At 45.0% G+C, this 16385-nt stretch overlaps 1 protein-coding gene across 2 annotated transcripts in view; it reads left to right on the forward strand.

Moving 5' to 3' along the window:
- The window catches only part of SEMA3F (semaphorin 3F), a 329656-nt gene that overhangs the window by 227042 nt on the left and 86229 nt on the right, over window positions 1–16385 (forward strand). The window contains exon 6 of one of the 2 annotated variants that reach the window (XM_078661252.1): window positions 8082–8171. The exons of the other annotated variant lie outside the window; for it this stretch is intronic. Within the exon in view, the coding sequence (XP_078517378.1) occupies window positions 8082–8171 (90 nt within the window). The remainder of the gene's footprint in view (window positions 1–8081; window positions 8172–16385) is intronic. 2 annotated transcript variants of the gene reach the window in all.

Consider the following 16385-nt stretch of genomic DNA (forward strand, 5'->3'; position numbering starts at 1 on the left):
CAGAGAGTGGGTCCTCTTGCCGCTTTTCAACCAGCCACAATGTTTTCTAGCTTGGCCCTATCTTGCCATGATAGTGTTTGCTGAAATTGTTGAGCCTCCTGGTTTTCTTTGGAAGAATGTGCAGTGGACAGTTTCCACAACTACTGGATAGAGTTTAATCGAATGGTCTTCAGTCTACAACTTGGCTATAGAATAGAAATTAAGATGACTAGATTTAGGAATATCTTTGTTCCTTTATATCCCAACGGTTTTACACAGGAAAAGAACACGAGGAGATAAAAATACATTTGATAGCATGAGAATTCCTAGTTCGCAAAAGCCAGTCTCTTGAGCATGAAATAGGGGCCCTTGTCTCGGCCCCAGTGTCACTTTAGAAATAGCAGCAAGTCCCAGGGCCAAGATACCTAGCCAGGTAGAGTGGCCTACAAACGTGCTGTCATTGAATCTTGTTTGGGAGCTTACAAACACCAAACATGAGGAGCCTCTTGCTGAGTGAATACAAAATGCCACTTAGTTATGGTATGACGGAAAATTAATGTATCCAGGTGTTCAGTGGGCGAGCAGTCAATCTGATCTTGTGTTTTCATTTGAACGGAGTTAATGAATTTGTTCACTTTGGAAAACCTTCCGTTGAAGTGCAATATTTAGAGATTGAGCTTAATTTGTTTTTGAATTAATGATCTGGTCTTGCAAAGTGAATTGCTACACAGAGAGGTATCCAGGCTCCGAGGGATCTGGCTGAGGAGAAAGACTATTAGACAAGAAAAGCCCGTTTTCAAATTTTTGTAAAAGGTGAGATGCATTTTGAAAAATTAGGGAGGAAGAGAATTCCAATATTTAGCTACCAAGAAAAAGAAGAGAGGTCGCCAGTGCAAACTCATCCGCAGTAAGCAAGTTTGAGCGGGCAGGTGGAGGTTGAGTTAAGAGGGTGGATGAGGCAGTATATTAAGTTTCCCTCTCGGGTAAAGGGAATGAGAGTTGTTGAAGCTGCAGTGGCAGAGACAGAACCCTAGGTGATAGGAAGCCAGTGCAGTTTCTGGATTTCAGAAAAAACCATGTGCAAGGAAGGGAACTGATGATGAAGCAAGCTGCAGCATTCTGAATCACTTGTGGCCTATGAGAAAGATATGCAGGGAGGCTCAGGTAAAGAGTGTGCGTGTAATCAAGATGGAAAATAGAGCCAGGACTAGCATGCTCCTGGAGGGGAGAGGAAGCACAGGAATAATTTTCCTGAGCACAAAAAGATAATGGAAGAAAGTAGCAGCAGCACAACCAATTTGAGAGGAAAAAGAATGGGAGGAGGCAAAAAGAAATAGGAGATTTCTAGCTGTTAGAACCAGGGTAGAGATGGCCCCAAATTCCGTGGACCACCAAAACGAGGACCAAATGGAAGTTGAATCCCCAAAGAGTAGTCCTTCTGGTTTGTTGTTTAAATTAAGGGAGTTGTCAGACAGCCAGTTGAAGAGGTGTGGCGCCGTGGCCAGGGCGACTGACGCTGGAATCTGGGGACCACGGTTCGATCCCCGGCTCCGGCGGCAGGTTAGCCCAGCACCATGTGACTCTGGGCAATAGCTCGCTTAATCTTCCCGACGGCCCCCCAGCGCCTAGAGACCCTTACGGGTGATTGTGCGCTTTACAAATGTGGACTTTACTTTTACTTTACTTTTGACAAGGATGTCGTATGTAGACAGAACTTGTCTTGAGTATGATTGATGTTTTTGCTAATAAACACAATGGCTTTTTTTGTCGTTGGCATAGGAGATAAAGATCACATTGAAAGAAATGGGCGAGTGGCGTAAGGGGAGTGATGTGAAAAGGGTTGTGCTCAGAGAGGATCCTTGGTTAACTCCACAGGTGACTGATGCAGACTCCGAGTGTAAAGGGAGGAGATGGATAGTTTGAATTTTGTCTGGGAGGAAAGAATGTAGCCAAGCCAGAGCTTGCTTGCATATTGGTTGAAGATGTAAGAAATAAGGATTTCATGTGAAACCATGTTGAAGACTGCAGAGATCCTAAGTAGGATTAGGATGGCATAGCCACCCCGATTCAAGTTAGCGAATTTCATCAGAGGTGGTTAAGAGCGCAGTTTCCATACCATGACAATAACCGAACCCTAACTGAGAAGGTTGGAAATGTCAATGAAAGCAAACATCTCCGTATTGATGGCTTTCTCGAGAATTCTAGCTGAAAAGGCAGAAGGGACATAGGTCGGTAGTTACTCAGAATAGAAGTGTAGACTAAAGGCTTCTTGAGCAAGGGAATGGCTGGGGCTTGTTTCCAAGATGGAAGGACAGAGACTGAGGTGAGTGACAGACTGAAAATGTCAAGCAGCCTGGGACTAATGGTTTCAGAGGCACATGCAGGAACATGTGAAGGACAGTGGTCCGACAAGAAAGCTAATTTGATAGATATGAGTGAAGAAATGTCAAATTTGATTGAGAGGGTAGTAACATGGGAAAGGAGAAAGAAATCAGGAAGACAAGGGGGTAAGAGGAGAAAATGCAGCTAAACAAAGACTAAAACTATAACCACCGAACACGAAGCTGCATGCTGACAGAGCAGATATGGATATTGTACCAACCATAGTATTCGTTGCTCAACCAGGTAAAAACTTTACACATCACTCACTGTTGAGCTGCACTACGAAATCATTTGCATAATTAAAGTGAAACAACGTACAGGTCCAGCAACAGTTTGGGTGTTCTCTGAAAATTGAGGCTAACACTTGAGTCTCCAGTGAGAGTCAGCAAATGATGATAGTAGGTTGGGGGACACTAAAGAATTTAAAGTAAATAATCCTGGCTGCACACTTCTTTCAATGCCTATATCCCTCCCTATGACATCCACCCCTGACTGATACATAGAAATAAAATCTAAAGCGCCTTAAGGATTCAAGGCGCTGGGGGCCATCAGGGAGATTAAGTGAGCTATTGCCCTGAGTCATATGATGCTGAGTTGAGCTGCTGCCAGCACCAGGGATCGAACCATGACCCCCATGCTCCAGAGTCAGCCGCTCTGGCTGATGCACTACACCTCTCCATAACCAGTTTCTACCTTTTTAGTAGATGGGTTGCTTAACCTCCAGTGCAGCCAGAGTTCAAAGTCCAGAATGTTAATGGGCTTCTGCTTGCACCAGGGGCTACTTTTGACTCGTTTATAATCCATCATCTTATTATGACGCACGTCAGGATTTCCAAATGGGATGTTTCATTTCTAAACCTCTTCCCCTTTCACCCTTCCCCCTTCATCAAGGGTCGTCTCTATATGAAGACTACATTGGTGGTGGCTATCAATGAGGATCCTTTCTGGGAGTGCTACTAATGATAAACCCTTTCATCAGGGGCGAGGTAAAAATGTACCTCGACTAGGGAGCCAGAATGCCACGAAGACCACCTTGCCTTCATGTAAATTCATCCTCATACTAGTACAGCTCTACACGTTTTTTGGACCGGTCTAGACTATTCTTAACCGCATGCGTGCGGGCGGAATTCCGCCCGTACGCTGGGTTTTGCGAAACCGCACTTTACGTGACGAGCTGGGCTCGTCATGAGCGTGCGAGGAGGCTACGCCATGACGAGCCCAGCTCGTCATGAGCGTCGAAGGGGTTAAGGCGGAGAGGCCAATTCCCATGTTGACATTGTAGGTCTTCAGTCCCTTGGGGCAGTTGTTTGGTTGAGCCTCCCAAGATCCTAGGAGAATGTGATTCAAAGCGCTGAGAGTTTAGTATTACATGCTGTGATCTGTCCTTTCACTCTCCTTTCCTCTTCTCCGGGCCTGTGCATTGGTAACGTAGGGCAGTAGAGTGGTTCCAATGTACCTGTCACATGGTGCCATCTATGGCAGTGCAGCATGCATACAGCCCTTTATCCTTCTGGTCCTCGACTTAGTTACCATCAACGGTCCTGCCACATTAAGCGTCTAGCTCTTGCTGTACCTCCTCAGCAGCCCTCCTTCTCTAGCCCCCTTCAGCAGTTTCATTAGTAGACCAGCTGCCCAGAACAGCTGTTCCAGTATAGCCGCTTTGGGCCTCAGTGTTATGTCTTGTCAATTAAGCAAGGTTTAGCGTTTTCCCTGGTCACTCCCCTTCTCATGCACATTGCCTCGGAGTCATGGTCTTAATTACACACTTGGCCGCATTTACGTTCCTTCGCATGCCGTTGTTAAATAACCATTAGATGTCTCTGCGGATACAGTGCTGGGACGGGTCAGTCTCTTACCAATCAATATCAGGATGAGGCACCTGTTAGCCTCGTGGAGACTTTCAGCTTTCCTGTCCCTAACATCTCCAGCAGGAGGCGGTGTCAGTGATGGGCTGTGAGCTAAGGAGTACAGATTCTTTAGTCGTGGCATTTGCCACACGTTTGTATTGGCACACATAAAACAATAATTAGTATTGGAACATTAGAATGTTGAGAGCGCATTTGAAGACAATGGAATGCCTGGTAAAAATGGCTCCAAAGTTTGTTTTTCGGTTTCTACTTTTTTAATTGGGAGGGTTCTACCCTCAGTGAGTGGACTGTTTTATCAGCCTTGTAGCCCTTCTGCCTCAGACTATGGAGTTTGTTAGAATCTACTTAACAACCAATAGAGTCCCGACCGGCAGGTCATAAGCATATTGTAATGTGAAGCCTTTAAGGCAGTCATGACCAGAATGGTATATACCTGCAGGAGTTGTTGGAGCATTTGGTAATGTCAATGTTGATTTGGGGACCCTCAGGGAGTAATGGAGCATTGGTTGCCGATGAGTTCTGGGCAATGGACACTAACTCTGGTCGAGCCCTAGGGATTGGTATGTTCTTATTGGCCATGGTTGAGCTGTAGGTAATGGGGTAGCAGCAGTAGCTGTACTTGATCTACCGGGAATGATGGAAAAACACTGACTGTAGTTAAGCTGCAGGAAATGTAACAGCACTAGCTTTACTCTAGCTGCATAATGTTACCGGCTGTGTTGAGCTGTGGCAAACAGTCAATAACAGTAGTTGAGCTACATGGAACGACTGTGGTTTAGCCACAGGGAATGGTGGTGCAGCACCGGCTGCAGTAAGCCGTAAAAAATGGCACCGGCTGTAGCTTCAGTTGTGTGTTCTAGGGAACAGTGTGTAAGCGTTTGTTGTGGTAAGGCTACAGTGAATGATGTATCGGTTCCAACTTCGGCAAATGGTGTGGCAACCTCAGATCTGGGTGAGCTTTAAGCAACAATGTTGTGTCACTAGATCTGATGTGCTGGAGAAAATAGTGGCTGAGCTGTAAGTGAACTGTAGAGAATTGGGCAATTCTGCTTATTATTCGTGTTCCCAGAGGAGTGATGTAGCAATGCAATTTCTAGTATGTTTTGGGGAATGGCAGTGGTAGAAATGCATATTGGTGTAGGAGCACTGTCTGTTGATAAATAACATTTAATGGTGTAGTAGGACTGCATGTGGATCAGCAATGCTTTGTGGTGTAGCAGCACCGCCTGTGGATTATCTGTAAAGAATGGTGTAGCCATACTGGCTGTTCATGAGCTATAGGGACTATATAACTATGAAAGATTTACTACAGTCTCAAAAAAGTGTAAAGGACCTTTGCTTATAACCTGTTAAAATTCGTACTGGTGGCAGGAGCAGAGAATCAGTGCATACTATGAATGTGTAGTAGTACTAGCTGCTCTGGTGTTGAACAAAGGTGTAGAATTGCTGACCTGAAGAACTGTGAAGAAGGTAAAGAAAGTAAAGCTATTGAAGAGGGGTATAATGTGTGTGTAGGGGAGCTTGCTCACTGAATCTTGTAGGGAGCTGTGTAGGAAGGCTAGCTATGGGGATACTACAGGGGAAAATTCAGGAGGGGAGTAGGTTGAGATGCTGAAAGGAAAGGGGTTGGAAGGCCAGCTGTTGAGAAGCTATATGAAGTAGTGTAGCAGCGTAAACTGTTGGGAAGCTGTAGGAAATGGCAAAGATGAACATACTTTACGAGTTTAGCAAAACTAGGTCTCCGGGAGCTGTACAGGACAGTGTATAAACCCTGACCGTAGTAGGGGTTCAGAATAAGCAACGAGTATTAGCTGTACTAGAGTTGCAGTGAAAGGCATGAGGGTGCTTCCCATTAAAATGCTTAAGGGTTACTGCCTCTGAATAGGCTGTAGGAGCAATGTAGAGGTTATGGATGCAGAGTGCTGAGGAAGAGTGTGTTCAATGCTGAAATAATTAGCTCTACTTACTGGGGTATAGGCAGTGATGTGTAATGCTCTTGCTATAAAGCTTTCGTAGATACATTGGAACACTGACTAAACTGGTTAACATTTTCACAGCTTATAGTGTGTTCTTTCGTAAAGCCATGTGTCACACTTATCCAATTATTTTCTCAGCAAAGCTCACCTGAAGCCCACCTCTCACCTTCTAATTTGGTACTCTCTCAATGAAAGATCGGGGTAAAACCTTGGAGAAAATTCTAGGCCCTCGCCATCAATCACTTCCTTTGATTGTTGGGCCTTTTGATTTTCTTCCTACCTTTTTCATTTTCTTTCTTCCCCTTCGCACCCTATTTGAAATTGTGCATCATTGCTCTTGACCATCCTTCTTTTCCTGACTCTCTTCCTTTGCCAACACTCTCCCCTCACACATCAGCCTTCTTCTAAACTACTCAAACTGATCGAACTCTCAGCCAGTAGGCACAGTGGAAACTACTACTGGTCCTTCTTTGTCCCCGCTTTTGTCCCCCTAGCTAGGCGTATGATGTCCACTTCTTTGTCCCTTCTCACTTCGCTCTTTCTTCCACCAGCCTGCTCTTGCCCACTTTCGGGGTTGACCCCACTTCCTACCCGGAGTCTCAGTGCCTGGTAATCATGGCACTCTCCCTTTCGTTCCCCTGACATAGCTTTCCTCAAAACCAGCTGGTGCCACTTACCACATGATACAAAGCTAGCAATCAACATCCGTCACCTACGAAAGCAATGAGTGAGATACACAACATGAGGCACTTGTCCCATGTGAAGGTCCGCATCAGCTTTTATTAAAAGGTGAATCATTGGAAATGGTGAAGAACCACTGGCTGTGGTGGGGCTGTACATAATGGCGTAGGTAAGCTCTGTTGTAAAAAGAAGAGGATGTTTGATCACTGTTTGGGAAATGGTTAAGGTGTTTGTGTTTTTTGTGTTTTTTTTATTCTGGAAAATTTGCTGACCGATCAGCCAATTACTATGAGGTGCAGAATTGAAATTGTTTAAGTAGCAGGAGAAAATGTTACATTGATTGATTGGTTTCTGACCTGTTCAACTGGATTTCATTGGCTTCATAAATGACTTTATCCACCACCATCACAAATAATACAACTTAACCCCAGCTGTATCATTTCCCCATCACCATTCATTTACCCCTTTTTGCTTTGCTCCTGGCTCTTCTGAGAGATTCGTTGGATATATGTCTTACTAGTCCAGATTTATGGCTGTAAAGTTCCCATGCTTCTCACACTTAAAGGGTGGGTATGGAGAGCCTACACTGTCATCTGTGAAAACCAGGCTAAGGTAGGAAGTGGTACTAAAAATAAAAGGATTGAAAGAAATATGTATTGCTACTGGGAATGCAATCCACTGATAAAAGGACTAAAGATTTAATGTAAGAATAAAGCACATACCCCCTATAAAGGATTATTGATGCGTCCATGGACCTACTGGTACATGTGCACTCCCAGAGAAAGCTGTTTATTTTGCATTCCTAAAGTGGGGATTTCTCCACTCATGTTGGTGACAACTACTATTACTGTCACACAACTTTTGAACCTGTCTGAACTGTGGGAGCACACTTTGAGCACAAATATCGTCAATCTGGATTTCTTTTTTACCCCCTCGATAAACCTGACCTTCTCCTTGGCACCAGTGATTTTTGTTTTCTCACTTTTCTTTTGTCGGGCCACATTATATGGTGCTGCACATTTTTTCTACAGGAGGTCAGGAGAGAGCAGCCTTAATTTTTTTTGTATTTTGTTTACAAGGGGGTCTTCCCATCTCTATGCACATGAAACATTCCAACATAGCAAAACCCAACCTGGGATTCTCCCCAGGTCTATCTCCGCCCTTCTAACTCTTCTCAACTGCTCCTTTTCCTCAGGCCTCTGAGTTGACCCAAACTATCCAGCCAGGAGGACGGGGAAGCAGAGCCATCGATCCCTCTGCCAGCCCAGCGCCAGCGGAGCACAAGGTGGGAAACACGCTTGGGACTGGCAAGGCCCTTTCTCCCCAAAGGGTAGTAGCCAGCTGCTTCCAAGCTCATACTCCGCCCGACCCAGAGGATCACTCCCATGGCATTCCCTTAGCATGGAATGAGAAGCCTTGGCATGGGTGTTCTAACCCCTAGCACACTAGTAAAACACTCTAACCCTCATGAGAATCCCCTCACCTGCCAGCGCATGGGCATGCACTTTTTGTGTAAATTGGTCCCAGTGTTCTAACCTTCCAACGGTCTTTGTCTGCATCCAGCTCTACTAACCATCTCATCCTAGTGCAAATGGGTACAATCAGTTTAGGCTTGCAAATCATACCGTTTTTTCATCCATGTTACCTATGTAGATCATACATTCTGTATATTGAATGAGGCTATCCCTTATGTGTTTACCACAAATCAAACAATATATTGAACTAATCAATGACTTGTAAGTACGGCATGATATGAAACTAATGATTTCCTTGCATGGAATATAAATTAACTGAAACTAGTGAAATATATGAGAAGAAGCTCTAAGGGGAGCTTTTAGACCGGAGGAACAAAATTGTTTTGCAGTTCTGGAAGCCATGCGTTGGCAGTATCTAGAAAGCAATTGTTTGGATTGACTGGGAGAGGGTGGGTTTGGGAGGACTAGTAGAGGAGCATTTGGTTAGGCATAAACTAGTAGAGGAGCATTTGAGCAGGTTTAAAAGCTACTGCGAAAGATGGAAGAGTTGTTTTGCTGACTGCTTAGAGGACTTTCGTGGCACTAGAAGTGAAGAATTAACCCACTGTGGAGTGGTGGTTCGGCTGGAAGGGAAGTGTTTTGATAGGCATCATGTAGGCTACCTAGTATGAAAGTGTTGGATGTGATGGAGTGGAGATCTGTGGGCTAACAAAATGGAGAGTATTTTGAAAGTATGGAAGGTGAGAGTATTTGGTCAGGCCGGCTTGGGAGGAGCATCGACAAGGATGGATCGGAAGCATTTGTTGCCGTGGACAGGATCACCTAGACAGGTTCGAGTGGGAGCATCTTGTGGTCTGGCAATTGGTTGGGCTGTGAACAGGCCAGAAATGGAAAGGGAAGAGTTCAGGCAGGCTCAAGATGCTAGTTGGCTAGAAATGAATGGAAAACATTCAGGCTGACTAGGAGGAGCCCATTTATGTGAGCTGGAAGTGTAGCTCTGTGATGGACTTGAAGGGACAGCTTTGGGTGAACTGGGAAGGAAGTGCCATGATGGGCTGTAAGGGGGCTATTTGAAGGTGCTGGAAGCAAAAGTGGATGGGAATGTGGACATTGTGGGGTGGGTGGGGCTTTCTGGCAGGGAAGTCTTGGATAGAGTGTTTGGGTGACCTGAAGGGAACAATTTGAAACGAATGAAAACGTTCATTCGAACAGAATAGGTAGCGTGCAACTAATAGGCCTGTAAAGTGAATGTTTGGATTAGTATTGGAAGTCGAGTATTTGGACAGGATTTAAGGAGAGGATTTCCAGTTCCTGTTAGCAGAGGTTTTGGGAGAGCTAAAATTGGCGGAGCCTGGAACTGTCGATCGTGGACAGGCGGGAGGGAAAGTTCTTGGACAAGGAATATTTGGAAGCACTGGAGAGGGCGTGTTTGCAGTGGCAGGACAGGAAGCATTTTGACTGATTGGACAAGGATCATTTGGACGGGAAGGAAAGGGAGCAGATGGAATTGACTGAGAGATAAGCATTTAAACTCCAAGGTTTTTTGACTGATGCTTTCAGACAAGAGTGTGTGTGTCTGGCTCACATGAACCACGCACAAAGGAACAGTGTGAACGCACTAAAGCAAGCAGGGGGCAAACTGGTCCGTTGGATTAGTGGACCCAGAACGCATGAACTATCTGTGACATGTACAATTAAATGAGTTATTCATGACTGTTTTCTATACGTGTATGTCAATTTCATTTTTTTGTGTAAAATACTATTTTTAAAGAAGTGTGATGAGTTCATGTCAAATGATTTCATGTACTCTTTAAACAACAAAGAAAAGGAAAAAACATGCGCATATTAATGAACAAATAGGATTGTGTACTGCTACTGAAGCATACAGGAGTTATTCGGAAATAGCAATCAAAGAAATGAATTGCAATGTATGAATAAAAATAACAATTGGCTACAATCTGGAGATGACAAAGAATTGGCAGGAATTAACCACTCTGAATGAAGTTAATCAGTTGATCCACTTGTGATGAGCTCAATTGCAGAAAAAAAAAATTTATGCAAGGGGACACAGCACTTTTCTCCCACACATTTCACATTTAGTAATCTCGACTCTGTGCCACTTCCTTTTTAGGTCTCGGCAACGAGAACTATTGTCGCCTAGTAAGCTAGCAAGGGACTACAGAGAGGTGGACGAGCCGACCAGGGTCTGTGGACGCGCACAAAGGCAGGCAGGCAGGCAGGCACGCCCCAGACACACACACAGACAGACACACACACGCACGCACGCATGCATGCATGCACACACACACACACACACACACACACACACACTCTCTCTCTCTGCCGCCGCCCCCCCCCTCTACCCCCACTCACCGGGCTCTTTCCCTCCGCATCGGGTCAGTCACGGCAGAAGGCAGACTCGGTGTCTTCTCCAGCGATCTTCAGCTGATGTGCACGCCCACGCTGCGTCTCGTGCGCGCCCACCACGCTGTTTCGCGCCCGTTGATCCTCAGCTTGTTTACAATAGCGATCGTTTCTTCCGCTAGCACTCCGTGGCATCTCAGACGCACAGCAGGTAGCATTAGCACCTCTTGTTTTAAAATGCGTTTGTTTATCTAGGACGGACACGTTTACTGGTTGCTTGTTTGTACTCACATCCCAATATAAGCTGTTTTTAAGCATTCAAACTGCCAGTAGTTTGTGCACGTCCCACTCGTGTAGCTTTCTCATAATTTTATCTTTTGTTGGATCTGTTGTGGATTTATGTGTATATGCCGATGCGTACTCCCAGACGTTAATACTTTACAGTTGGACCAGTTTCATCGATCTACCTACCTATTCTGTTGCGTGTGGGGGATGGGGTGTAGTTAGAAGAAACCCATCCTCCTGTCACGGACTGAGGGCGAGTATCTCGAGCCCACGTTCTCTTGGCCTTTATATGCTACTCAAGCGTTGGAATAGACGCAATCACAGCGCTTTCACTCTCAGCACAGAATGTGTTTCCCTGGCTAATGCCAGGGCAGCGTGATAATAATAGGAACGTGGCATATCGAGGCGAAGAACCAGGGAACACGGTGTGTACAGACTGTTGTGCGGCTGCGTACCATATTCACCGGCGCACTTGCACCCCAAAGACCCTACTGTGTCCGCCTTTTCCGGCCCCAAACAACGGTGCCTATACTGCCCTAACTCACGCTGCTTGAATTAGACTGGTGAATATGCAGAGCGGATGGTGTTTGTTTACATCGGGTGTTACCTTAACCTCCAGGGATGATATCCGCGACCCTTCGGAGCACGCTGCAGTGTGTGAAACTCAAGCACCAGTGCCCGCAAAGGTGTCAGTAAACTGTAACTTGGATTCTAATGGGGTGTTTTCGAACGGGTGGGTGTGGGCATTTTAGCAAAGGAATCCACACCGTGGAAGTTTATGTACAGCCGGGTGATACGTCTCAGATGAGCTCTGTCGGGTGTGCTCCCTGCTCGATGCATTCGATGCCACAGGCAGCTCGGGGCACCCTCAGCTCAGCCTCGCTCTTCCGGGCTCTGCACTTGCTGCGCACAACAGTCACACCCTGGAGCCGAGGGGCCTGAGTCACCCAGTGCCCGCTCACCCCGTCTCTCCCTGGCCCCGGGGGCACAGAGTGCCTGCACCATGCCGGCGGCCGGGCCCCACAGAGCAGGGAAGCAGTGCACCTTCCTGGACCCACGCCGGCGGTGGGTTTCCGGCCCTGGGCCAGCCCTGTGTGGCGCAGCTCGCATTAGCTGCCTGGGAGGAGGAAGTCAAGTTTGTTTTCCTCCTGCAGGAGCCGGCGTGAGAGCAGCACCTCAGCCAGTGCTCGCAGGGGGCCAGAAGTGTGCGGGGGTAGGGGCAGTATCGTGTGTCTGCTTTCAGCTGGAGTTAGTTGGTAAACAGAGGCGTACCCAGGGGGTCCATGGAGGCTAGCTTTTCATATCCCAGAAGATAACGCCCACTCAATGTCCATGATGTTGAAGATGGCACAGCCCCCCTCATGTGAAGTACAGCGCTCCGTTGCTTTGTAGTTAGGGTCACGCTGTTTAACTATCAGCGCATACACACGGCACACAGCCAAGCTCTCAAATGTGTGCTTGTTGCCTACGACATACGGAAGAGCAACTTACCTCCATATGTGAATATGACTTGAAATGAGTGGTATCGAAGAAGCCTTTGCAACTGAAAGAAATACTTTTTTTCAGCACCAGGGAATCCAGGAGTCATTAGGAATCTGAGGTAAACAGTTGAGCATGGAACAATGGTCCATGGTTAGGAAATATAATATTTTCATGAAGTCAAATGATTTTTAATCAAACAAAATAAAACCCATACATCATATTGAGGGCCCGTGCAAAAACACTGCGTTCTGTGCTCTCTGATATTTGATACACATGTGTGATAAATGTGATCTTCTTGTGTAGTCAAAAGATCAGTCAATTCAAGAACAACACAGCCCGTCAGTTCAAATCACCAGTTTACAAGGGGTTGGCGTTTCGATTCCCTTCAATTTATAGGGTCGTTATGAGGACTCCAGCTATTCATTTGAGCCCAAGAGAGAATTTATGTAGAAGTTGAAAATGTTGTATTTCCTAACTAGGGTCCATTGTTTCTTGCTCAACTAAGAGAACAAGCATTTGCAATGCAATAGGTCTTGCATTTGCGAGAGTTGGAGCTATTGGCATTGTAAATGACAATGCCTTTTATTAATTTGTTTAGAAAACCTGCAAGCGAGCATAAACACGCACTTTGTATGTATAGTCCTTGCTTACGAGAAGCAAGGCTTGCAGTAAAGGAGACTGGCAGCCTTGCTTCTGATAAGCAAGGACTATAAGTACAAAATGCTTGTTTAGGCACAGCTTGCAAGTTTTTAAACGCATAAATAAAAGGCATTGTCATTTACCATGCCAATAGCTCAAACTTCGCAAATGCGAGACCTATTGCATTGCAAATGCTTTTTTTTGTAGGTGGCTCTATGTGTGGGTTGCTCGGTCTGTGTGAGGGTGGCTCTGTGTAGGTGGCTCTGTGTAGGTGGCTCTATGTGGGTGGCTCTGTGTGGGTGGCTCTGTGTGTGTGTGGGTGGCTTTGTGTGTGTGGCTGTGTGTGGGTGTAAATGCAACAGGTCATGCATTTGCGAGCAATTAAGCTATTGGCATTGTAAATGACAATGCCATTTATTTAACGATTAAGCTATTAGCATTGTAAATGACAACGCCATTTATTTATGATTTAAAAAAAAAAAGTCATGAGCAATGCCAATAGCTCTACCTTTAATAATGCCGAGACCATTGCATTGTAAATGCTTGTTCTCCATAGTGGTTGGAATGGAAATTGTTCCTGGTGAAGTATTTCTTCTGACGGCACCTGAGGCCAGTTTCACAAGACTGACACATGTTGGTTTCTTGGTTGCCTGCACATTTTTCTTTGGCTTTTCTCCCTTACATTGTGGTCTCACTTCTGCTTCAATGCCACTGATTGAAAAAACACAAAGTGTGTGTGTTAGCGATTCATCTTTGATCCCCATTAAATCTGCCTGCGTCTTGAAAGTTGGCATTAGGTCATCCCCCCCCCAAATTTTTTTTTGCTGCGATGGTATATTACTTCAAGGATATTTTAGCCGAGGCCAAGAGAAACACGTTTGGGTGATTGTTCATATTGACGGTTTGTGAAGAGTTTTCATTGCTGTTAAAATTCAGCCACAACCCCCTCCCCTCCAAATTTCTACTTCATTTGTTGATTGTTATGTTTTTTCTTATGTGTTCCCCATGAACAACACTTCAGAGGGGTCTCCTATCCCCTTCATGCCAATGTGGAGGAAAGGGGAGAGCTTTCTAAAGCAGTATTTTATGTAGCCACGCCACTTGTTCACAAATCCTAGAAATGTTTTGAGTATGGGTGGTACGTATGACATAGTCAGGAACAGGAAAGGTAAACAAAGGCAGTTGGGACTTAATCTCTGCTCTAAACTCCTAAAGAGGACCGATTGAACTCGGAGTTTTGAATGATTAAACTCAACACCACCTTAAATAGCAGCAGAGTGCACAGCCTTCGTTTTAAGTTGACCAAACATAGACTATGGTTCTGTGTAGCGCATAAAGTAACCCCAGCCACTGTCCCTTACTTACTGCTTTATTCCAGATCATCGTTTTTTGGCGTTGTGCCACTTAAGACGAGCATCTCCACCATATGAAAATATCTCTTGGCACTGCCCCAGAAGGGATAGCACACAATGAACTGCTAATGCCAGGCCCCCTCTGCACTTGAACATAGCAACTCATGACCCGTATCAGCCTTGTTGGATCTCATCAGTGAGAACTAGCTTGACCCCTTTTGCACATCTTGACTTTTTTGAGGATTGTATGCAGCAGAGCAGCCCATGCAATTATGGCCAGCGAATATTTGATTTCTCCACTCAGACATTTCTCTTACTGTCTGCTGTGTATATTATGCTGTATGCCACCCCAAGCATGTTTTGGTGTTTTTTGACATATTCACTCATTTATCAAGCTAAAGGGCCATAGGAGAATACAATATCATTACAGAAATGAATATAGTGCAGTAGGTCCTAGGCCTATTTTGTTGGCATTGGTCTAACTATAAAATCTAAGCAACCATGTAAACACATGCTCAGTCAAGAGATCAAAATAAAGCAAATGCCATCCATCTTAAATTTAGCTCAAAAATAGGGGTTATCATTGAGAAGGTGGCCTCCATGCAGAAGGTCAAAAGGTTATTTAAGTGGTGATTGCTTGTGGAAAGCCTCATTGTCTGCCTATCTGCAGTCCGTCATATCCTAAGAGAATCCTGGTACAAACAGGATATGGTTATTGAATATCTTTAACTGCAGGGCAGTCCCCAAACCTGCAGCCCAACCATTGTCTAAATATCCCAGGGAAGCTCCTTATTGACAGTGGGCTTGACTGTTTGTCTCTCCCATCTGTGACAGTTCAACAGGACGGTCTCTCTCCTGGGCAAAAGAGTAGTGTTAAGAGGCTATTGTGGCTGCTTTTAACAGTAGCAAGCAAAAAGATCTGCTTTTTCCTGATCTTGTCTTGATACAGATATGTCCATGGATAATAAATACCAGGATTGGATAAAAAAATGTATAGGAAGGAATGATTGAGAATGTTGGGCATGAAGAAAAAATTGAGAAGTACCATAAGAATAGGCGCTGCTCCTAGAGTTGTACAATCTGTGCACACTATCGTAATATCAATGTTATATCATACCATCTAATATTACCACACACCAGACCAGTTACGCTTCTACATGCCGTGAGGAGGCTGTTCATGCATTGCAAACGAGCCCCTGATTTCTGTACATTTTAACTGCAATTCCGAAACCATGGACCTTCCTTGTTCAAGTATTATCTGCATGCAGAACTTGTGTCTAAATGCAAAATGTCAGTTTACTTAAAGTTCTTAAGATGCCCTATAACTATGACCAGGTGCAGGTTGAAAACATGCTGGTTTTCAGTTAATCTGATACGTATGTTAAGTAAGCACCTGTGTTCACTTTGTATGTTGCGGGATCCAAACTAATGCTTATTTACGTAATTGGGCAGTGCAACAATGGCTGCTATACCTGAATATGCTTAATCCCATTGGGTCTTTATTTGTACATTATAGATGACGAAGAATGAACTGTCTCCGCAGCAGTGGCTATATTTATGCATCAACAGCCCTCACAAATTGGTCAACAATTATTTTTTTTGCCTACACTCCTGCCTTACTTATCAGGCAGAGTAAAAGGCATTTTAGTCACCTCAGCTCCTTAGTTTGTGAAATGATCCCTGGATCAATTACTGAGTTTGTCCAGAGTTTTCTCATCGATCAAGGCTAAGTTTCCTCTAGTCATCTTTCAGTGTGACCAATTTCTTTACTCAGCTGTCACTACATGCTGTGAGTGAAACCGGACCGTGATCCCTGTCCCCCGACCCTCTGGTTTCATTGCATAGACTTCAACAAGGTCATTCTCTTAAAATAGATGGATCACCGCATTGGATTGAATCTTC

The sequence above is a fragment of the Lissotriton helveticus genome, chromosome 9, assembly GCF_964261635.1.
Source record: "Lissotriton helveticus chromosome 9, aLisHel1.1, whole genome shotgun sequence".
NCBI lineage: Eukaryota > Metazoa > Chordata > Amphibia > Caudata > Salamandridae > Lissotriton > Lissotriton helveticus.